General features: G+C 38.1%; 1 protein-coding gene across 1 annotated transcript in view; it reads right to left on the bottom strand.

The window, feature by feature from the left end:
* SPOCK3 (SPARC (osteonectin), cwcv and kazal like domains proteoglycan 3) overlaps positions 1-25,247 on the bottom strand; it is a 245,831-nt gene that overhangs the window by 51,349 nt on the left and 169,235 nt on the right. Inside the window, exon 8 of the mRNA XM_068403290.1 lies at positions 16,898-17,012. Within this exon, the coding sequence (XP_068259391.1) occupies positions 16,898-17,012 (115 nt within the window). The remainder of the gene's footprint in view (positions 1-16,897; positions 17,013-25,247) is intronic.

Raw genomic sequence — 25,247 nt, 5'->3', positions numbered from 1 at the left:
ATACAATGTATCAGTAGCCTCTGAGGTATCTTTTAATCCTCTTAAACTATGCATACAGAAATACTACAATGGGTGATCACCTTCAAATACTGACCTCAAAAGAAAACTAAACAAAAAAAAAAAAATATCAGATTCCTACGAGACATAGTAAACTGTGTTATAAACGTGCTTAAAACTTCCATCTACACCTCAATTCAGATAAGGAGACAATCCCGCTGAAAAGACAAAACAGAACAAAACCAACTCAATTACTTAGTTTCCCCTAAAGCTGGGTTTACAACTCTCTTTTTAAATGTTTCATGCTCTCCTGCTACTAAGAATCTCAGGAATTTATAACAGACCTCCATTATAAACAGGATAAATAATGCAAACAGTTTTGACAAGAATTATTATTCAATATGTATCAATCCAGGACTTCTTCTAACTTGCCTTGCACTCTTATCAATGGTAAATATAAGATTAGGGTTTTTTTCTACAAAAACACATTTCAGTACTAGTAAATCACAATACAAACCTGTTTTTCAAAGCCATTTGATTTTAGGGGCTAGTTATGTTTTAAAGCTGAATGCTTTTCATTTAGCATTCAGACTATTATAAAGGTGCCGCTGTGGTAATGAGGCAAAGCTTACAATTTGATACAACTGAACAACTGCTGATGCTTGCATGCAAGGTGGCTATAGCACTTGATCTTGCAGTATCAGCAGGAACAACAGTTAAAACAGATGCCACAGTTAATTTCATGGATCTTAGCGCCTTTAAGGAAGAAGTTGGGTTTTTTTGTTTTCCATGAAGACTTTAATGTTTTTTTTAGAGTATTTCTGAGATGTCAAGTAGCCTGCATCTGGGATATAGAATTAAGATATCAAGAAAAAAATAGAACTAATATTGTATTTCGTGAAGCAGATAAAAAGCAACACAGTTGGGTAATTATGATAATTGAAGCCACAGAGTATCTATCTAATCATTTTATTAATGTATGTTTTCATAATGCTGATTCATCAAGAGTACACAAAAAAATCCTATTTTTTTATTTACAAATAGAAAATCTGGCTTCTTCGTAGTGAAAGTAGTGGAGATATAAAAATATATATAACCTGAAATAGATTTAGATCACTCTAATACTAGTGCATATTTGTTTAACTTTTCTTACCAAGAATCTGAGTAAAGCTATTGTTACCTACATGAAGACTCAAAGCTAGCAGGACTTGGGGAAAATTGTAAACTGACAATTAGGCACGAACAATAAGGCTGGGGTGTTTTTAAGCAAGAGGAAGACGTATTTGCAAAGACTCAGAAGCACGTAAGGATTGCCCTGGAGAGGAGGCACATTGTTAAATCTCTTTTTAGCATTGCATCATCTTTTCAAACTTTTAGAAATTATCACAGCTTGAAATTAGCAGGATAATCAGATGACGTGTACATGGCCTAAGTCTCATCACACTTTCACTGCACAGATAAACATTTGCAGTGCATCAATGAATATGCACTAGCCACATAAACTGTTCCACTAGTGCCTCAAAACATTACACCAAACAAAGGAACAATGGTTCTCAATTGTGAAAGACAGTTCAAACATTTATGCAAAGAAACTAAAAGTGAAACAGTAAATCATTATTGTTCTATCGTCTGTATGCTCAGGAGAGGTGAGCAAGCTTTTTTTAGTGAAAATTGGTACCTTTCTGTGTAAGAACTGTTTATATTTTAATTATTGTAAGAAAGAGGAAATATTTGCTTAAAGTTAGCTCAAGTAGAAATTAATTTTCATGACAGAGGTCAGCTTCAAAAACTAAATGTTTAAAATTTTTGCCTGAGATACAATATGCATCTAAAAAAAAAGTAACAAAAAACAATTCAGAAAGTGACATCACATCACCAGGATAGTAACTCTGCAATTAGCACATTTTATTTCTGTCAATTTTAGTGTAGTAACTATAGAAACATTAACAATAGCTGCCAAAGACAGACTTTTTAATCCCTGGCTTTTAAAGGACTTTGATATTTTAAAGAAAAATCTCAAAATTCTACCAGCTATTAAAACAGTCATTTCAGAAAAGTGATACTGCAACTATTTAACAGGGAGCACAGATATACGTTGATAAGTAAACAGGAAATTAAACTACTAGATTCAATTACTGTTATTGAGAACTGGTCGTAAAAAGGATATCACATGTTCTTTAAATACCACTGGGTTTACATCCTACTTGAAGACAATTCAGTGAAACTCGCCGATCCAGCACTCCTTCAGAACACTACTGAACCGTCATCAGTCCATTCTTCAGTCTCCTAAGGATTTCAGGTAGCTTCACTACCCAAAAAGCTCTGACATAACTACAGGACAAATAACTCAGCAGTAGGTTATACAATTGGCACCACATTCTTTACCTTCCAAAAATAAGCAGGAGGAGCAAATAAACTAGTTTAAAATAATTACCTGATAAAGGAAGTATTTTTCTAGCAGTTATGTCCCATTGATGAGCAATGAAACACTTTTAAATATAACTCTATATTGATGGTATAAAAACAGTATCAGTAAAAAATATTACCATCACATCAGTAATTGAGACACAAACATAGCAGCATCCTGTTAGCTTATTAGTACATTGCATGAACAGAAAGATAATGCTGATCCAGACACTTAGCATGCGATCTGCATCTCTTTGGTTATTTATTCTCAATAGAACTACTGTGATACACTTCTAAAGCTTTTAATGTATCATAAAATTGGCAAGGCCCATTCATTTACATAATTAAGGCAATTATAGCCATTATAATCGAATGGAACATCATTTTAATGGTCTGGACTATATTTATGCTTCCAGTTTTACAATCGTAAAAGCTGGCTGGCAGAGAGCAAAAGAAGATAATGAACACATCCTAAAAAAAGCATGCGCTCATGACTATCTAAAATAGTTTAATAGAGTTTGTCGTGCTACACAGACTAAACTTTTCTATCAATTTGGATGTTTTGGGGTCTCTAGGACTGAAATTGTTCATGAATTGTTTAATGACCTAGGTTAAAATTAATGATTATCAAACATAAAATTAAATAGCATTATGTTCTTTCATCATAATGGCTTGTCTAACTTGTTTAAAATTGCAGCAGCACACACAAAACCACAGGATGACACACTGAAGATAACAGCTTTGCCTCTAAAGACATATTTACCATAAGATTTTGTTGGGGTTTTTTTTCCCTTGCTAAAAAACAAGGGGAAAGGAAATAAGAAATCAACTGGGCTAATCAAAACTTTCATAATAGATCAATTTAAAGTAATATTCTACAGAGAAGTCTCTTCCTTTGTGAAAAGTATATGAACACTTTGTAGTACTAAGAAAACAACTCTGAATGACTAATTACTCATCTTGTATATATTGAGTCTTTACCTAAAAAGAACCAGTGTCTAAATGGCCCTGAGTGTCTGAACAGTCCCATAGAAATCAAGGATTAAAAAAAAGGCAATGCATCCTTAGTCTGAAGCGTTCATCTCATGTGTGTAAGCTCACTCTCACTTATTGATTTGTAGTGAACCAGCTAGTTTTGCTTGAGATGAAGTTTGGGAAGTTCACCCTGAAATTGCTCCCTATGCACAGGATGGACAAGGACACTGAAGAATTCTAGCTGTGCTTGTGTCCTCTAACATGCACACGTGTTTTCAAAGCCATAACTGGCACAGGACATACATGCCCTTGGTGTCCTGTGATAAAAATACACCCACAGTGAGCAGAGATGCAGCACTCACATTATTTTAGACATTTAGAAATTAAAAACTGTATTATTCAAATACTTTTAACACAGGGACAGATCTGCCAGTTAAATTCTCATTTGCTGGTAACAGAAGAAATGTGAGAAGCAACTTCTCAAAGTGCAGCCCACCACAGCACGCTAGAACTGCTTTCCACAGCCTTGACACATGAGGAATTTTCCATTTAAATGTAAATTTGTGGATGTGAAATACCTGGATTTGACAATGCTGTGTACATTTGAGCATCCAAGGCTGCCAAAAGCAGCCATAAAAAATGGCAGAACTTGGAAATAACAAAGCAGCCCAAAGGAAAAGCAAAGAGGAAGAGCTTCTGGAGAAGACTGCTGTTGCACAGACACTTGGAACTGTGAGCAAAGAACTGCTTCCAGCAATAGGTATATAATATTCCAGCTTTCCCTTTAGTGTTATAGCTCTTTGTAATATTGACATGCACTTATATAACAATCCTTTCTAAGGATTTCACTTAATCCTGGCAACAATAAAATGTTCTTTTTCACAGCATTCTTGAATATGTTCTGCAGTGTTATGGGTGCTATTTTTCATAAACACGGCATAAAGAGTTTCTTGCATTCTACCCTTTTTTATATATAAACTATACTACTATGGAACGGACAGTCTCCCCTTAATCCTTCACTTCTTCCTTCTAACAGTCAAGTTCAATGGAACTTTAATTTGTTCTGCAATTCTGACTTCACTGCAGAGAATTAAAAAAATATAAATCACTGTTCAAACACATGCTACCTTCCTTTCTTTTTACTCTATCAGCTCCACTCTGATTCCAATTTGTAGTACGCTTTTTACTAGAATGTCTCTGCCTCATTGCTCTACTTGCATTTGTTGCATCACTTCTTTTCTGCAAGACTTATACTTCTATCCCTTGTTCCTAAATATTTTAACGTCTTTAAGAACAGAAAGTAAAAGTAAAAATTTCCTTTTAGCCAGAAGATCATCTATTAATGACCAACCAATTTTAGTTATCTTGTTTGAACTATAAAGGTGTTTAAAACAAAATGAACATACCCTGTTCCATGCAAGAGAAGGTTGAAATTACAGGAGAAACTCATGCATTCAAACCAAAAATGATAAATGGAGTCACTTCTACCGCCTAACAATAGGTTACACAGCTACATCTTCCATTTCCATCTCCATTCAAACACAGCCACAGGCCCTTCATATTTTTCACACATTTTACCGTTTAGTCTCAGACATCTGACTGAACTGTGGGGTCTTCAAAGCTTCCCGTCTGCCAAGTTCAGGTGTGCTTTTCCGCATCACACACGGACAAAACCTGGCAAGCAGCCTATACCTCTCATTTTCAACCTTTCCCTGTGTTCCAGGGGAAGAAAGCCTGGGTACATGGTGTGCTCTCGCTGAGCCCCAGGCTAGATGACAAGGGGACGAGGGGACAGTGGGCATGCAGGTCAGATACATTGCCTCATTCCAAACACATTTTTTGTCATTCTACACCACATTAGATTGCTACTAATCACACTACATTAGATTACTACTAATTATGATGCAGAAGTCTCTTTTTTTGAAGTCTTAACATGGAGTTTGATTAACGTAAGAAGGTACTGCTGACAATTTTACTTGGCTCAGCGTCACTCAGGCAAAAAAAAATACTGTGTTTAACAATCTAAAAGAGAGTCATGGAGAAAATTTATCTTAACATTGAAGGAATAAACAATAAAACTGGCTCCATTAAGTTTCTGTTATTACACACAGCAATGAATATTAAATGTCTTTTAGAAATACAATACTACAGTATTTTTGTGCTAGCAAATTCCCTTTCTATTACATAATAGATACGGAAATCATCTAAAGATACAAATGAATTCTTGCTAAGATTATTAGTCTGCTGTCTTAGAAAAAACCTAACATTTATAAAATATAAAGATACTAAAGCACTAAAATCTGATTAAACAATAGTACTTCCTATTAAAGATCAAGTAAGTGGTCTATAATTCACCTTGTACACAACAGAGAGAAAAAAAGATATTCTTAATAAATCAGCCTGATCGAATTTCAAAGCATAAACATCTACAATGCATCAATTTTTGCTTTACCTTCAAAGACCTTCTATTTATATATAATGTATACTTACAGCTCAACATTACTGTAAATGTAGATATTGAATTAAACAAAGTGAAAAACAATATTTTAGCTTGCATGCCTGAACAAATATAGGTCTAAGATGAACAGCTTTGAGATTTAAAAGTGAATACTATTTATTACAGTATAAAAAGCAATAACAGCAAAATGGACATTTACTGCTAAGTCAATACCCTCTAAAGAACTAAAATGGATATACAATAATACGTTTTGTAGTCTCTTTAAAATCACAAATGGTTTCAGAAACACTAGTAGAGTAAGAAAGTTTACCTATAGATAATGTCCGTTCCTCTAACAAGGAAACTGAGTCACAGTGTTAAGAGTCTATTTATGTTTAAATCAATGACAAGATTCACCTTAATGCCAGTAGTAAAGGTAAGAGCAGAAATACTAGCCCAGATCTGATTTTTGTTGTCAGCCCACAGTGACATCAATCTCAAACAGTACACACCAAAACAGACAACAGAAATTCCCAGGTTTGAGTGCTTCCACTGATAGTTGTGCACTTGTATTTCAGGGTTCATCTAAAGACTGTTTTGAGAAAAATCAGCACAATTTTCTAATGAAAATTAAGCAACTAAAAAAGCATAGAGTTTTTCATTTAATGTTGGATTCCATAGAATTGTAGTAGCAATTGCATAACAAAATATTTTACTGAATCACATACATATGGCTAAGAAAAACAGTAGACTGGAAAGCTGAAAATTACCTAATGCAAATTTAACTCGCATGTGTAAAATGTTGCTACTGTCTATACTCCCAAACTACTGAGATTGCCTCCTTCCATTTACTGTGCATATTCTTCAAAGAAAGTTAACAACTGAGAGTAATTTCTCCATGATGAAAACCAGCATGCTTCTCTTTGTACTTCTTTTTATAGGCAAGTCACTTATTTTCTGTAACAAGCATTGCAGCGTAAAATTAGATGCTATAATGAGATCTTTTGGGAAATATTTTAAAACATACAGGCATATTTGTAAATAAACCCTGAACAGCACTATAATGTAACAGTCATCTTCTTTGGCGGGTTATTTTTGTCTTATTTGAGGTTTGAAAGTTAAATTTTATCCTTGACCACACAGCATGAATTTATTCATCTCATAGTTCGGAATTTTGCTCAATGTCTCATATAAATGGCTTCTCCTGGCTACGCCATAATTGATCACTGATAATATCAAGCTTAACAGGTCTAGTATATGTTGTTTTGGATGTGATTTTTATTCTGTTGGTGTCCTGGGGTTAATCTTTCAGAAGAGAAAAAGAAAATTACAAAATAGTACTATCTGTCCTTGAAAGGTAATAATACGAAGTGGAGATTAATGAGTTAATAAAAATGTTATTTTTGTCCCTAAATCTCTTTATTTGTGAAGTCTGGAAACCATTCAGTGTTCTCTTTGAATGCAAACAAAACAAAAGGCTCTTTTTTGGCATCTATAGCTGGACTATATGAAGAGTGGCTAAGGTCATGTATTGAGAAGATGCTGCTATGTAAATAAAGTAAGAGGATTTGGGAGAGTGCTGTTTTGCTATTTGTTTAAAAAGAGTCCCTATATTTGTTTTTCAAGCACTGATGCACACAGAATGAAACAGAATCCAGTGTCTTTAATCCTACTATTACTTATCCTCATCTCTCCATAGCAATTAACAATTCCGCAGTATTCAGTATAAAATAGGATGCAGCTGAGAGAGCAACTAGCTATGTTCTGAGATTAAAGTCTTTCAGATATGCTAACCGAAAATACTTTCAGCACGCCATGCTGCCTTTTCACTTCCTTCTGGCAAAAGCTTAGACTCCAAGAGTATGACATTTACAGCAGCTTCCTGTGTTGCCTATATAGTCCTCCTCAGACGATCAGAAGAAGCCCTCTTTTTTTTTCATGAATATAAGTCTACCTCGGTTATTTTAGTGAAAATATCAAGTGAGCTCTTACCACAGGATTTATTAGAAATTACCTCAAAAATTGTTGCGAGCAAATTCTTCTATTTCAGTAGCTAAGGAAAATGGATATTTAACATTTTACCCACAATGTTATAGCTTTTTCCATATAAACTGCAGGACCTTCAACTGATTCTGAGCTTTTGTGTATGACTGCATGTCCCAGCTACATCTTGACTCTATGTCAGAGCAGAATCCCAACCTTGTTTCCATGAAGAAGATACCCAAAGACATAATCCAGGAGGACGCTGTAGCACACATCAGCCAAATCTTTAAAACAGACTGTTTGGGAGACCTGGATCCCGGCTATGCCACGGTACACATTTATCACATTGTTAGTGTAGCTCAACAGGGACATAAAACATAGGCACGCTGTCAAGCTTTTTGGATTTGAGGATAATTAAACTTTCCCACTGTATGTACTCTAGCATAGAGTAAATTCAAGCCAACTGACAATGGACGCTTTTCTTAGATACCTTTGGAAGATCTTTGACCACAGTAAGAGCTGTCAGCCATACGCTCTTCTGCTGCCTGGCACTCTAAACATATTTAGTGAGGGTCTTCCTGTAAATGCAGAAATGCCATGTACGTATTCATTGAGCCTGTTCCTTTAGACTGACAAACCCAGTGGGACTTTGTCATCTGCATTGCCAAATGTCTCATACTAGGGTGCTGTGACAATGAAAAGAGACATACCCCAGGTATTTCATTCAGCCAAGAAAAAAAACAACCAAAACAGTCCAGCAACATCATCTTGTGTCTTGAAGGTTTTAATTGTTATTAATATCTTATACATTTTTTTTTATTTAGTCGATAAGCGTCTATATAAGCTATATAACAAGTAAAGGAGAAACAGAAGGAAATGTCTGCAATGGTGCAATGAGTGCGGTATCATTTAAGGCAGAGTGAATAATCTCTATCTCAGTTTCTGAACGGATGTGAAACAATTTTATTTCAGAGACTGACATATTCCTGCCTCTGTATCATTCTGCAGCTTTTGAGAGGTGTTAAATGCTACAGCTGATCACAGAGAAGGCTGTTGTCTGGGACTTCCCTTTTTATTTTCTGGAAGGTGGGGTATAAAACTCGTCCGTCCACCAACCTCTACTTTCCTAAGAAATACTTACCAATCTAATTGATTTTCAGTATCTCAACTAGTAATATAAATACAATGCTACTAAAAAACCTGTCCGCCTAGATCCTGCAAGATACAAACTAAGCAGCACATGTACTTTTCAAACTAAAGCAAATAAATTTTTAGTGCTTGCCAGGCCTAAACATGAAAACATAGAAACAAGTGAAGACATTTCATCTGTTTAATGCAAAAATAAATTGCTTGGTAATTACGTAATATATTGATTTTCCTTTTTTTTCTTACCTTTACAGCTTGAGCCATGCACATCAAAAACCAAATTCTGATTTTATTTGGCAAGACATGTACTGAAGTGTTCACATCTAGTAAGCTTTTAATTAAGCTTACTGGTATATAATTTCCTTTCTTGTAGATCCTAAAGGATATTCAGGATTATTTTTCCACCTTTATATAATAAGCTACTTGTTAAACTTTTGTAGAAATTAACAGAAGACTATAGTTAGTAGGAGAGGTTAATATGGTGTAAGACTATACAGTGGGTCAGACACATTTTCAGAGTAATTTCATTATAATTAGAATCGCCAAAGTCACTGAACAAAGCTGAACTATCCCTAAAGTAGAAAGGTTTGTGTAACTTTTACAATAGCTTTTTTTTTTGCCTGCCTTTTTCATTCACGCTGAAAGAGAGGAAAAACTGAACTTTCCATTATACACCTAGAGGTTTTTGTTAAAAACATATTGCTAAGCATATCTTTATTCATTAAAGGTTTTCATCACAACTTTTGAACTACATCACATATAATGCAATGAATGAAGCAACATCTGCTCTCTCCTGAATGAGGACCATTTCAATATATACTCAAAAAATATAAAATATAACAGGTTTCAAGTTAGTATGTCATGCTCAGTAAATGGATTGTAAATACTTATTTGAGAATATGAGTACACTGCTACAGAGAGGCACATTTTACATTTGTTAGAAATTCAAAATAGCAAAAGCAACACTAAATAAACTGAAAAGCAAGACTGATTCTGGGACCATGCCAAGGTATCACTGAGTTTGTTAGGCAATTGCAACGGTTATTAATGATGTTCATTAACACCAAAAGAAGCTCATGCACCTGAGAAAAGTATTTTGAATATATTAACCTGCAAAATAAAACATTATTGTGAAGCTGAAAGTTCAGTTGTGACTACAGTTCATTCAACTTTTTGTTCTTGCTATTTTCCACCCATTATTAACTATTAAGATTACAAAATGAAATATTTCTTTTTTCTAACAGGATAGTAAAATTCTTGTACCAAAGCCTTGAAATCAGTTAAGAACTTGAAAGAACTCTCCCACAACCTCACTCCTGCAATCAGATTTTAATACTTAAATTCTTATTTTCTTTGAGGAATGTTGATAATATGTACTTCTGTTACACAAATTTGTCCATTTGAGTGTCTATTCATAGGTTTCAAATCAATTCAGTACAAATCAAACACTAATCAGTACTAGACTAGAAAGCTGGAAATGAAACTGAAGTAAAATTTACTGTTACTTAATTTTTGATTGGGAAAAGACACAGCTGAAAAAAAAGTAAGTTAAAATTAGCAAAAAGTGCCAAATGACAGAAAAGCACTCAATAAAACTTTTGTTCTAAAAACCACACTTTTTTTAGGAAACAAATTACATTAAGTATAATGAAAACCTGTTAATGAGAAAAGAAAACATTCTGATAGAAAAGCCTTATCTCCTTCACATCTACTTATCTATTATTAAGTCACCTAATTTTTCCCACAGAAATTTTGCTGTTAATATTTTAATCTCAAGTTGGCTGAAAGGAAACATGATTTAAATAAAGTCCAAATAGCCAATTGCCAAAACTTTGTAATACAGTTTAAATTACTAAAAGAGTAGATGTAAGTTGGTGAATTGTAAATTACTAAATAAATGTTACAAAACTTCAAATAAATGTGCTATTGAAGTAGGTGAAAAAATAGTTTAAAATGTGAACAATAACAGGTAGCAGGCTAAGTCTGTGTGTGTGTCTGTGAATGTCTAAAATTGAACTTCTGACCCCTCAAGCACAAGGCTGCTTCTTGCTAGCTGCAATTGGTATGGACTGGTGTAAATTTTGATAAAACAGAAGTGGTATTTTCTGAATCCTCCATTAAAGAAAGAGACATAGGACAGAACTAACAACTAGGAGGCTGATAATGCATTGTGCCTCTGCACACAGACTGTTTAGATTGGGAAAATGGGGACAGGGGTGTCGGGGATAGTAGGAACTAAAAAAATAGGTCCTGGAAGAAGAACGGCTTCCCAGAAGAATGGGTCCCTGAAAGAAGACAGTTAAGATCCTGGCTGGTGGGAACATGCTGGAAGTGAGGAGACATGCTGGAGACCAGCAAGATGCACTGAGATGAACGCTGGGGGACTCCCAGGGACCACAGCCAGTAACACCTGATAGGTAACTGCATGCAGCTGCACAGCAGAAACCAACATGATTTTCTGCGTGACTGTCCCAGGCCAGCAGTGACCTCCCTGCTTGGAAGGTAAGCTGAGATCTAGCGAAGGCAGCACTGGGTGGGGAGGTGAGAGAGTAAGTGTGAGAGATGAAATCAAGTTGATTAAAAGCTCTAATCTCATCAGTTCTTAAACAAATCCCAGTATCCAGATGCACTACAGGTTCTTGTTTACTCTGTCTTACCTGTGATAGTTACAGAACAGGCTAAACTTCATCGCAGATGGTAGGTCTATTCATTTTAGACAGCTGAATATGGAAGCTAAGCTTCATACCCAAAAGAGAAGCAGAAAAAGGATTGATCTACTGCTTGTTTTCTGGGCAGTTGGGGATGGGTGGGAGGATGGATTATCTGAATTGCCAGAAGGTAAAGCAGACAAGGTGTGCAAAGCTAAGTGTTAAAGGTTAACAGGACTATGCACATCCTTAAAAATGAGTGCAACTTCTGCATTTACCCCATTGACTGGTCTCATCTCCTTATCCCAGTGATGCAGTTGGTAAACCTACACTCTGCATCACACATATTTGTTCTTATCCATCAGACTGAAGAGCAGGACTAGAAAAAACATTGTCCTCTATGACAGGCAAGGGACAGGGCTCAGTATGGCTCAGAGCAAAAGCATCATAACTACTATTTGGAGCAAAAACTGGTGCCCAGACACTGCCAAGAGGATAGAAGTCTCCCCAGTCTTGTAAAATGTGCAGTGCACAGAAGCCTTCCTAGTTTCTGGTTCCACATAACCACTGGAAAAAAAAGACTCAGAAGAGCTTAGGAAAATAAAGACCTGCAGATTCCAGCTCAGTGAAAACCCTACACTCACAACTGTGCAAGCCAATATGACCTGGATGCCCCAGATCCTAACACATATTTGAAAAGGAGATTAGGGTGGAAATAGGACATGAGGCAATGGCTATGCCTGGAAAATAAGATAGGGTCCTATAAGTGCTTCCTCACTTGTGTCTTCTTTAACACCTCTGGCACTAGTGGTGGTGCCTCCCATTCATTCTGGTTTACCTTTCTTTCTCATTCTGCTTCTACGCAACTCCATAAGCCATCCCTCTCTTCCATACTGCCCACCTTCATTTATTTCTAACTTTGTGTGATTCTTCCCTCTAACATTGGCTCAAGTGCTCTTCAGACTTTCCCTCTCTTTTATGGCAGTACAGTAAGTTTGTTTTTCTTTTCTCTTTTTAAAAAAATCACTGGAGCACCTAATGCAGTTTATATGATACCCATTGCTTTCTCCAAACTAAAACCAAAACAAAACATGACAAAGATCTTAATTTTATTGTGTCACTTTTTGCTTGATTGGTTTGTTATTAACATATATATCTAGTTCTAAACCAAGTTCTTAGCCATTTCATTTTTGGATTCAAGCTAACAGCCCCTGCCCATCGATCAGGTTCAATGTTACTGAAGGCATCACTAAAATGAGCCGGCTTTCACAAAATCCAAGATGCCCACACCTGCCTCGTGCATTCATCTGAAGTTTATCTAATCCATCTCTCTGAGTTCACTTCCAACTAGGAGTTTCCTATGATTTTATGGTTAGGTTCACATACATTTTAAGAGATAAATCTTTTTCTGAATACTGGTTTAATTTTGCTTCCCAAAGGAGTATGGAGTTCCACACCAAGGCTATTTTGGGAAAGTTCATAGACATACTTTGCTCCCTAGATACATCAAAAATTCAGCAGAATTTGTCAATCCGAAAAAAAGAAAAAATGTCTTAGATAGATAGGGGATGTATTTTAGGAAACCCTCACTTAAGTTATCCCTGAAACTGGAGCACTAATCTTACTTTGCCTCTTTGGCTTTGTCAAATTTCTAAGCAACTGACGTGTGTATACAGCCTAGAACACTTAATGGAGTTCCATTTAAAGAAAGTAACTGTATTCTTAACACAAAAGTTCTTATAATAAAAGTTATAACAAATTTTGTATTCTGTTACAATAATGGCTGAAATTTCAGTAATGATAACTCAGCTTACTTTCATATTTCTCATGTCTCCTGGCCTTTGGCCTTGTAAAGAAATGATATTCAAATTTCAATGTTGCAGTAAAATGTAGCAGCTGGAAAAACCCTGTATCTTGCCTGCCCTGACAATCTCTCAAGACAGGATTAGTGTTAATTCCCGTACTCATATAGGATATTTTTTCTTTCTCTTTTACATAACCAGGCACAAGTAATTTTGATCCCTTGGCAGTATAAATCTTCAAGAAGAGTTAATTCCTAGGAATTCATTCCTAATTAAAATCAATTCCATTTTGTTGAAGCCAATAAAATTTGTCTACAGATCGTTTTCAGTGTTTAAGTACAGGAGTGCTGAAAATAGAATGTGCTTGAAAGAACACACACAAAGACAAACATAACTGCATCAGGTGAAACAGCTTCCAGCAGAGAAAATGCGAATTTTATTTTGGTAAAATCTAAGGGCAACGATACCATAATAAAAAACTAACACTGGAGAATGGTAGGCCTACTACTCACAGAGAGATATTTCTCGGTCCATTATCTTAATTTCACTTTATGCCCACTGTTAAGCAAATATCCCCACATCTATGCTGCAGACGCAGAAATTGCTGCTAGTGAAAACTACAACTCCATTAATACTATACTATATGTCTTATCAAAGGGGCTACATTAACCATATCAGGCTGTGTCTTCCAGTGTTTTTTATTGAGGCTGGCAATGTAAGCAGATGACGGATTTAGCTATTTGTTTACAGTTACTACATGAAATTGTAAATTAATGCTTTAAAAAACCTCAAGGCTGTATTGTTTTGCAGAGTGGTTATAGCAGAGGCAATATTTAATTACACATATTTCGGTGAAGTTCCCACTGACTAGAAAAAGGGAAACATAACCCCCATCTTCAAGAAGGGGAAAAAACGAAGACCTGGGGAACTACAGGCCAGTCAGTCTCACCTCTGTGCCTGGCAAGATCATGGAGCAGATCCTCCTGGAAACTATGCTGAGGCACACGGAAATCAAGGAGGTGATTGGTGACAGCCAGCATGGCTTCACTAAGGGCAAACCACACCTGACAAATCTGGTGGCCTTCTACGACAGGGTTACAGCGCTGGTGGATAAGGGAAGGGTGACTGAAATCATCTACCTGGACTTGTGCAAAGCATTTGACACTGTCCTGCACGACATCCTTGTCTCTAAATTGGAGAGACATGGACTTGACATATGAACCACTCGGTGGTATAAGGAATTGGCTGGATGGTCGCACTCAAAGAGTTGTGGTCAATGGCTCGACGTCCAAGTGACCAGTGATGAGTGGCGTTCCTCAGGGGTCGGTATTGGGGCCGATCCTGTTTAACATCTTTGTCAGCGACATGGACAGTGGGATTGAGTGCATCCTCAGCACGTTTCTCGATGGCACCAAGCTGTGTGGTGCAGTCGACACGCTGGAGGGAAGGGATGCCATCCAGAGGGACCTTGACAGGCTTGAGAGCTGGGCCTGTGCGAACCGCATGAAATTCAACAAGGCCAAGTGCAAGCTCCTGCATATGGGTCGGGGCAATGCCAAGCACAAATACAGGCTGGGTGGAGAATGGATTGAGAGCAGCCCTGAGGAGAAGACTTGGGATGATGGTTGATAAGAAGCTCAACATGAGCCAGCAGTGTGCGCTTGCAGCCCAGAAAGCCAACCGCATCCTGGGCTGCATCAAAAGCAAGTGTGGCCAGCAGGTCGAGGGAGGTGATACTGCCCCTCTACTCCGCTCTCATGAGACCCCACCTAGAGTACTGCAGCCAGCTCTGGGGCCCCCAACATAAGAAGGACATGGAGCTGTTGGAGCAAGTCCAGAGGAGGGCCACGAAGATGATCAGAGGGCTGGAGCACCTCTCCTATGAAGACAGGCTGAGAGAGTTGGGGCTCTTCAGCCTGGAGAAGAGAAGGCTCCAGGCAGACCTCATAGCAGCCTTCCAGTACCTGAAGGGGGCCTACAGGAAAGCGGGAGAGGGGCTTTTTACAAGGGCACGTAGTGATAGGATGAGAGAGATTGGTTTTAAACTGAGTGTAGATTTAGATTAGATATTAGTAAGAAATTCTTTACTGTGAGGGTGGTAAGGCACTGGAACAGGTTGCCCAGAGAAGTTGTGGCTGCCCCCTCCCTGGCAGTGTTCAAGGCCAGGATGGATGGAGCTTTGAGCAACCTGGTCTAGAGGAAAGGTGTCCCTGCCTGTGGCAGGGGGGTTGGAACTAGATGATCTTTAAGGTCCCTTTCAACCGAAGCCATTCTATGATATTCAATTACACAATCAATGATATTGCCAAAGACCAAAAAACTGACCTAAAGGAGTGTTTCAGAACAGTTTTTTACTTGACTTGTATGCCTGCACACAGCTCGACATTTGCAGTGGTCATCTCTATTCGTTGTTAAAGGAACATTAATTCACTTTTTAAACTAGGAAAAAAATAGTTTGGGTAGCAGCTACAGCTTATCATGGAAATTATATTCTCTTGCATAATAAATTTGGAATAGTGCATCAAGCCATAATGAAATACCTACATTAACATAATCCAGGAATGTAACGCTGGTTTCTTTTATCTTTATAAGGTGGCTACATGGGGAAAAAAAATCTTCAAAAACTAATTTGTATGTTTCCAATGAGGATGCAGGATATTTGTGCATAAAGATTTCAGCTTACTCATCAAAAGCGTGACTATACAGAATGAAGAAAAAAATACGTCTAACAGAGATCAGTCTAAAGAAATACAGAAGTGCACACCTCCAGTCATGCTGTTCTTGGCAAATTCAGGCCCATGGCAGCCTAAAACCCCATGCTATGACGGCCCTCTATTCAGGAGCACCAAAGATGGTATCCTATTTTGTTTAACAACAACCTTCCAAAGTCACTGACCTGGGAGTCACTGAAACACAAACACACTTAGCCACAAATTTTTTTCTACAGTTGCACCAAAGGCGAAGAAGCAGTGCAAAGCAACTGCATTTTCCAGCAGCCTAATCTCACGCATGGTCCAAAAGGAAGCTGATTTATTCCTATCAAACACTTTTCAAACAAAGAACACACTTTTATATGACAGCCTTTACTAGTTCCATAGTTTAAGTCCAACTGCTTGCTCCTATGAGCAGTAACAAGGACTTTTAAGTTTCCTTTTTTTCTATCACACTTCATTTTCTTGAATATTCAATTGAAAACACTGAGGAGCAAGGAATGAATTTTTCTTTGTCTTAAGTACAGCCATAAGCATCTCAAGGTGTATTAAAGAGTAAAAAAAGAACAACAATAACTCATACTACAATAGCTGCATTTGAAAGATACAGTGGTATTTTACTGTAGGCACAATTTCAAAACCAATGGCAAAGAAAACAACCTTGAATAAAATAAAGTTGGTTTTATTCAAGAATAATCAGTGTTTGTGATCACTGTACTCTTCTGTGAGCAAAATCTTATTTCCTTCTAGAAACGAGCTGTTAAAAATATCATACAAATTACCATCACTCACCTCTCCTGTCATTTCTGCCCGCGTTTGTGGATTTGTCAGAAGGGCAAGGGCAACGTCCTTCGCATTTCACCAAGATTTGTTTTCCTGAGACACAGGCTTGATAGTCTAATTTGCACTGTAAGGAGAGAGAATGAGTACCATTAATATAAACACCTTTTATAATAAAAATTATAGCTCTAAGTATTTTGAAGCAATCTTTCATGAAGTACTTAAATCTTTGCAGACATAGGTGCCAGGAAAAATATTCTGCAGTATATACTACCTTTGTACTAAGAATTAGATTAGATAAAAGTACAAAGTTTTTGTTCCCTAACCTGGCTACAGTTTCAGGCTCAATTCAAGCATGAACGCACTTGAGGTGTTAGACCGATTTGAATACGCATACTAAATGGAAGTAGACTGCATTGGTTCTACTTGTATTATATAAGCAAAAAAACAAAGCAATAATATTCATTATTGATAGGAAGCAATTAACAGTGAATTATAGAACTCATCATTTAATTTCTACCTTTAAGGTGACAGTATCCTAGTAAAAAGCAATAACAAATAAAACTGAAAGCTGTGCCTGATGCAATTCTGCACAGTGACAGTGTTTTCCAATATAGAAACACATTTATTTGTGTAGTTCTGACCTGTATACTTACAGCTCCAATTCAGACACCACACAAAAATTAACTAAATCTAACCAGGAAATGGAATTGCTGTTTCAAGCATATAAAAATAACATAGTTAAATACCACACAGATAGAAAACCACATCATTGTAATTCTTACTGAAAAGCTTAACTTTTATTCCAAAAGAAAAGTTCTTGACATACAGATCTTTCTGCAGGATGTTTTGCCAATGTAATATCAGGAAAAGCACAAACCAAAACAAATAAAAAAAAAATAACAAGTTAAGTATCTACAAAGAGCTTTTGGAAAGGAAAGGAAAGGAAAGGAAAGGAAAGGAAAGGAAAGGAAAGGAAAGGAAAGGAAAGGAAAGGGGAAAGGGAAAGGGGAAAGGGAAAGGGAAAGGGGAAAGGGAAAGGGAAAGGGAAAAGGAAAAGGAAAAGGAAAAGGAAAAGGAAAAGGAAAAGGAAAAGGAAAAGGAAAAGGAAAAGGAAAAGGAAAAGGAAAAGGAAAAGGAGGATGGTTATGAGAACACTTCATCCTTGAACAAAGATGGAAGAAGGCCTGGTTAAAGGACAACACGGCTATAAGAATCTTTTCATCCTTATAAAAAAGAACAGATCTGCTCCAATTGAAAGCTATATGAGTATCTTCAGTGCCTCATAAAGGACCAGAAAATTGACTCAAAGCAAACAGCTCTGCCTATGTCGACTATGAAACAACTGACCACCTCTTGTATCCCTTCACAGTTACCTTGGCTGTACAGGAGAGTGCTTGTGCTAGCCATGATGTCCGCCAGACCTCTTTCCAGACACTACATGACCGAATTCATATCTTAATACTCGAAACAATCTTCAGAGTTATTAGAATGGATCATAGCCTGAATTTAATACATTTCTGTTGAAAAGAGATATCTTCCCTTTTTTAAGATCTGAGAATTTTTACTGTTCAATCTTAGTAGCTTAAGGAGTCAAACCTACAAATACCTGTCCTTTAGGCTTTGATTACTCCTGTTGGTGACTGAACTTAATGAGACCACCATTTCAAACTGGATATATAAACTCGTGTCAGGTTTGTTTTACTGAGAATCAGAGTATGAAGAGTGCAAAACAAAGGAATACTTTTTTTTTTTTTTAAGATTTCTTTAATCCTTTCCTTGAGAGATCATTTTTTACAGACTCCAGTGCTTCTGTTTTGTTTCACTCAAATGTTGCTGAAGAAACTAGTAAATACTCCAAAGCTGCTCCAGTTAACATTGTGAATTGTGAATTTAGTCCTTTTGATTTATTTTTCTTTAAAGTTGTCTACTCAGTCCTATTTGCAAATAACATTGCCCTTTTAAATGTTAAGGAAGACTTAGTGCTTGACACCTGCCACAGGCACTGCACTGATACCTGAGTTAGTGAGTGCAAGGTTAGCATATAACACTTCTAAATCCGTACTCCCATTCACAGGTATGCTAGAATTTTGCACTCACTGAACACATTTTATGGACAGGCAGGTAGCAGAGAGAGATTCATTGTCTCCAGAAACAGAGCACAATCATAGTGCTTGCATAAGTCAGAAATGAATCAACAGGCTGTTCTGACTATTTCATATCAGCAGCTATTGACACCAGGAATACAATTCTGGTTCAAACCTCTTGTCCTTGTTCCCCAGATAAACAATGCACTGGGATATTGCAAAGGCAGCTCAGCTAAATAAAAGCGGGTCAGACTTCCCTCAACGTTACTCTCAAACTGGTAGAAGAGCAAACATATCTGAAAAACTCCATAGAAAAAGAAATCTGTGGCATACAGAATATGAAGACATGATGAGAAGTAGTGGTACAAAGGAGAAGTAGTGTTGAGAACAGTGATGAAATCATTTGTTTTGTGGGGAAAATATCTGAATAGTTAAAACAGCAGAAAAATACATTATATATATACACACACATTATGTATTGCAATAAAATAATTCCAATTTATTTGGCTTTATTATTGACTTTTCTATATGGGGAAAATATGTAATGAAATTTTCAAGAAACTCATTTGTTGTATTTCACAATATTCCTTATTTATATAGGTTTTATAAACTGCTAACTGCTTGTGCTACTTTCATCACAATCCCTTATATGCATGAAAAAAATACCATTTTACTTCTGAACATGTCTAGCTTTTTATCTTCTGATCTTGATTCCCCTTTCCTCTTAGCATATCAGTTTTCTGCACTGGAGTTTTCATCACGTCTCATTTGTATGTTTGATTCTAAGGATGCTTCAACTGTTTGAATTTTCACACATTTTGTTTCAAGGCAGAAGAATAGTATTTCTGACTTCAGAGCAATATGCTGCATAGTGCTTAAAAAAATCATTTCAATACAGACAAAGAATATGTACCATGTCAGGATCTCTTGGTAACATATTTCAGGATGAAAAATTCCTCATTTCTGTACTGTCAAGTGTCCTATATTAAAATGCAATTTGTTTATTCATATTCTGCCCTTTGAAAACCTGTTTAGTCTTAAATGGACTAAACATTCTTCAACATTTGCTTAAAGTAGTTGTTTAGCGAACTGGAGACAGGCAATTAAAATCTGTAGAAAGAACATCAAAGAATATATGTCACCTTTAGACATGACTCATGCAGCTTTACTGTTATTACAGTAAAGATGAGAATAGTTATATTTCTGGAACAACTACTACAGTGTCTGTTATTTTGATATACATGAGCTCTGCTCTTAGAACTACTGTTATAGAGCTGGAAAGACTAAATGACAGTAATATATTTCATTAAGCTCTGCCACCTTCCACTCCAGTACCCACCTGTCAAAGACTGCCAAACAGATCTCTCTATACTGTACATATAAAGAGCCTAGTTTTGCCCCAAAATGGAAAAAACTCACCTACTTTTCCATGGCAAAATAATGAAAAAATGAAAATACAAGGAAAAAACATATTATTTTTGTGTGCATTTGATTAGCATGAATACAAGGACAGGATACACTTTATATTTATTACGTTAAGTTCCAAACAGTTCCAACTTCCCTTGTATTTGTAAACAAAGTTGCAGGTAAATACATTCCCATATATACATGTTTACCTTTAGAAAACCCCCAAATCATCCTCCTGTGACCAACTGACCTATTTTTTCAAGTGTGAATGACAGCATGCATGTCATTAATATATGGGGAGGACATTGATAAAACCTGTGACTTGGGAAACTTTTTGATGACTTCAAATAAACAGGAAACCTCTACAGAAACGACTAATATGTTGTCACGGTTTAAAGCTGGGCCAGCTATTAACCAGGTGGCAGATGCTCTCTGTTAACCCTCTCCCCCCCCCTCAAGGGAAAGGGAAAGGGAAAAGGGAGAGAGACTTATGGGTTGGAAAGTTAAAACAGTTTTAATAAACTATAATAATGAAAAAGAGTATAATAACAATAATAATAGAAATAACCAAATATATACAAATATATACAAAACCAAGATCAAGAGCTTGGAAATCCTCCTCAGGCAGAGTTGCTCCCCCCAGTACAGGCAGAGGGGAAAAGGCAGTACCTCCCCCCAGCACAGGCAGAGGGGAAAATGCAGTAGCTCCACCCAGCACGGGCAGAGGGCCAAATGCAATAGCTCTCCCTGCCATCACACCTGCAGGCTTTTAACTGGAAAATTGGCAAAGCTGGTACCAATCAGTGGGAGACAGGAGGGCCCCTCCCTCCTGGGCCCCACCTCCAGGAGGCAGTGGGTTAGTGATAAATAGGAAAGTGAGAATGACATGTATGGGATGGAATACCTCGTTGGTCAATCTTGGGTCACCTGCCCTGTCTGCTCCTCCCTGCAGGTGCGACCCCCCTTTGGCTCTTCACTCATAAGCAGTGAGGAATTTAGCAGTGACCTTGGTTTCTCTAAGACTAATTGGCCTGGTTTGGGCCAAACCAGGACATTCCACCCCTTATTCCATATCATTCACGTCATACTCAGATCACCACTGCCTTTTCATTTTCAAATATATATATACATATCACTAGTTTATGATTCTTCTCTATACAAAAAGTTCATTAAGTTCATTTGGTTCAGGATTGTGGGTTTCCATCTGGCTAGCAGTCTCTCAGCAGTCTCTCTGGCTAGCAGTCTCTCTTTCGTCATGGTTCGTGCCCACGGGTTGCAGGTTAAAGATGTCAGTCTCGAGGAGGTTACTGGACGCCACTTGATGAAGCTAGTTCCGGTCTCATCACCACTGTCTTAACCTGAAAAACACTTATGCAGCAACAACATACAGTTCAGAATTAAGTAGTCTCACCCAGAATCAGATCACCTTCAGGGATACATCGGACTTCACCATCTTGCAACATCACCCACCAAGTACATCCAGGTCCCTGAGCAAAAGCAATCCCACGAATGGGTTTACCTTTGCCCGTTACAGGAAGAATCCAGACAGTTTTTCCCAATAGATTCCTTTCATGCACCACAGGGACTTTATCTCCTTCTACTGTATGTAGAAGGTCTGACTGAGCAGGGCCAGCTCGATTGATAGATCCCCTGGTGTTAACTAACCAGGTAGCTTGTGCCAGATGTTTATCCCAGTTTTTAAAGGTTCCACCCCCCATTGCTTTCAGGGTAGTTTTTAACAGCCCATTATACCGTTCAATTTTCCCAGAGGCTGGTGCATGATAGGGGATGTGATATACCCATTCGATGCCATGCTCTTTGGCCCAGTTGTCTATGAGACTGTTTTTGAAATGAGTCCCATTGTCCGACTCAATTCTCTCTGGTGTGCCGTGTCGCCACAAGATTTGCTTTTCAAGGCCCAGAATAGTGTTCCGGGCAGTGGCATGGGGCACAGAGTATGTTTCCAACCATCCGGTGGTCGCCTCCACCATGGTAAGCACATAGCGTTTACCCTGGCGGGTTTGAGGGAGTGTGATGTAGTCAATTTGCCAGGCCTCCCCATATTTATATTTCAACCACCGCCCCCCATACCACAAAGGTTTTAACCGTTTGGCTTGCTTAATTGCGGCGCATGTTTCACAATCATGGATAACCTGTGCAATAGAGTCCATGGTTAAGTCCACCCCTCGGTCACGAGCCCATCTGTATGTTGCATCTCTCCCTTGATGACCTCAAGTGTCATGAGCCCACCGAGCTAAAAATAGTTCACCTTTATGTTCCCAGTCCAAATCTATTTGGAACACTTTAGCAGCTTGATCCGCTTGTTGGTTGTTTCGATGTTCCTCAGTTGCCCGACTTTTAGGTACGTGGGCATCTACATGATGTACCTTCACGACTAGTTCCTCGAGCTGAGCAGCAATATCTTGCCACAGTTCAGCAGCCCAAATAGGTTTACCTTTGCGCTGCCAGTTGCTTCGCTTCCACTGCTTTAAAAGGACGATCGAGGAAACCCCCATCTGTGTCAGGCCCTAACTCTGCCTGAGAGGGGCCCTCACCTGGGTCATATGATGGCTCTGCCTTAGAAGGCTCCGAGTCATCATCCTTCACTTCACAAGATGATTTCTTTTGGTATTTCTTCCTGGTTACAGGAGCAATTGGTACAGATTCGATAGATGCTGGAGTCTGAGTAGATGCAGTGGCTGTCGTGGGAGTGCTGAGAGTCTGAGTAGCTGCAGTGGCCATCTTGGGGGGTGTAGCAGCTGTGGTGCAGGCTGCCGAGGTTTCAGTGGGTTTAGCGGCTGTAGCAGCAGTACACACTGTAGGATCTGAGGTGGCTGCATAACACCTACAACTGTCCCTGCACCGATATTTAATCTTATCCCACATCAGAAACACATTCAGGACAACCAAAAATAAAAACATGCCACCTAGACAGCACCATCCTAATTTCGCAAAATCTAGTGGAATCAGCTTGGCAGAAAAGGAGAAGGTACTATTTCCCAAAGTAAAACTGGAAGTGTAATCATTAACAGAATCAGCTAAAGGACGCCCGGAGCGTGCAGATGAAGTTGCTGCTACTGATTCGCGATTAAAGCTGCCCATCATTGTGTCATAGAGATAAGAGATCGGAATAGGAACTGCCCAGTTTATCACAGCATAAATCAGTATCAAACCCCATATCAAAACAATACATTTCGACCAGCACCCACTGCTAAACTGCATGTAAACATTCATAAGAAGCAAGCAATAACACAGTGCCCACGGCAGGTAAGGCATCATTGCAATACTCAATTGTGAAAGAAACTCCATAAAAAGATGAGATAACACAGCATTTAAAAATGACATCACCATCTTCACTATCTGTTTTAACTTTCCAACCCCTCTTAAATCTCAAAGGAAGAAATCTGATATTCTCTCAGCTGAGCTCTCCAGGTCTCCCCCCACCAGAGCCAGGATTCGACTTATCAGAATAACCTGTTGGAGTTTCTCTCGAGCCCCACATTGGGCACCAATAAATCTGTCACGGTTTAAAGCTGGGCCAGCTATTAACCAGGTGGCAGATGCTCTCTGTTAACCCTCTCCCCCCACCCAAGGGAAAGGGAAAGGGAAAAGGGAGAGAGACTTATGGGTTGGAAAGTTAAAACAGTTTTAATAAACTATAATAATGAAAAAGAATATAATAACAATAATAATAGAAATAACCAAATATATACAAATATATACAAAACCAAGATCAAGAGCTTGGAAATCCTCCTCAGGCAGAGTTGCTCCCCCCAGTACAGGCAGAGGGGAAAAGGCAGTACCTCCCCCCAGCACAGGCAGAAGGGAAAATGCAGTAGCTCCACCCAGCACGGGCAGAGGGCCAAATGCAATAGCTCTCCCTGCTATCACACCTGCAGGCTTTTAACTGGAAAATTGGCAAAGCTGGTACCAATCAGTGGGAGACAGGAGGGCCCCTCCCTCCTGGGCCCCACCTCCAGGAGGCAGTGGGTTAGTGATAAATAGGAAAGTGAGAATGACATGTATGGGATGGAATACCTCGTTGGTCAATCTTGGGTCACCTGCCCTGTCTGCTCCTCCCTGCAGGTGCGACCCCCCTTTGGCTCTTCACTCATAAGCAGTGAGGAATTTAGCAGCGACCTTGGTTTCTCTAAGACTAATTGGCCTGGTTTGGGCCAAACCAGGACATATGTCAGCACGAGTGTCACATATACAATGGTAAAACCTCTATGTTGAGCGAAAAAGAATATTTGGAGAGTATTTATACGGTCCAGAATTTTCAAAGTAGTTGAATTTGATATTTACATCCTTGAACACTTGAACTGTCTGAGCAAACTTACAGCCATTGAGAAATTGTGAAGGACAGAAAATGTACTATTAAGTCTGGAAATGAGTGAAAGATAAAGAAAATAAATAAGGAAGGAATAATTTTCTCAGAAATTATAGAAAAAACAGCTTTTAAGTTTGTTTTCTGGGCACCTAGAAGAAGAAAAGAGATGGACCATGCTCTAGGGTTTTATGAGGCAGATCATAATAGATCTAGTTTCATTCTATGGCAGAACTTCTAGAAAACAGAGATAAATTAGATTGCAAGTACCTTGATTTTACCAAGGCTTGTCACACTTTTACACTGCAACCCTGCAAGCCATACTGGGAAGTATGCTATTTGTGTGCTCACATTGTAAGATGAGTACAAAAGTAGTTGCAAGTGATCCTCAGAGAGCAGCAAGCAACAGCTCACCATTAAAATGGAAGGCTGCACTGAGTGGACTTTTGCCAGGGTAAGTCACAACCCTGAAACTATTCTGTCTTTCCATTAATGGTTTGGAAGATAAAATAAAAGATATTCTATTAAACATGGAAGAGGC

This window comes from Nyctibius grandis, chromosome 6 (assembly GCF_013368605.1).
Source record: "Nyctibius grandis isolate bNycGra1 chromosome 6, bNycGra1.pri, whole genome shotgun sequence".
NCBI lineage: Eukaryota > Metazoa > Chordata > Aves > Nyctibiiformes > Nyctibiidae > Nyctibius > Nyctibius grandis.
This window is presented reverse-complemented; position numbering and strand designations above follow the sequence as displayed.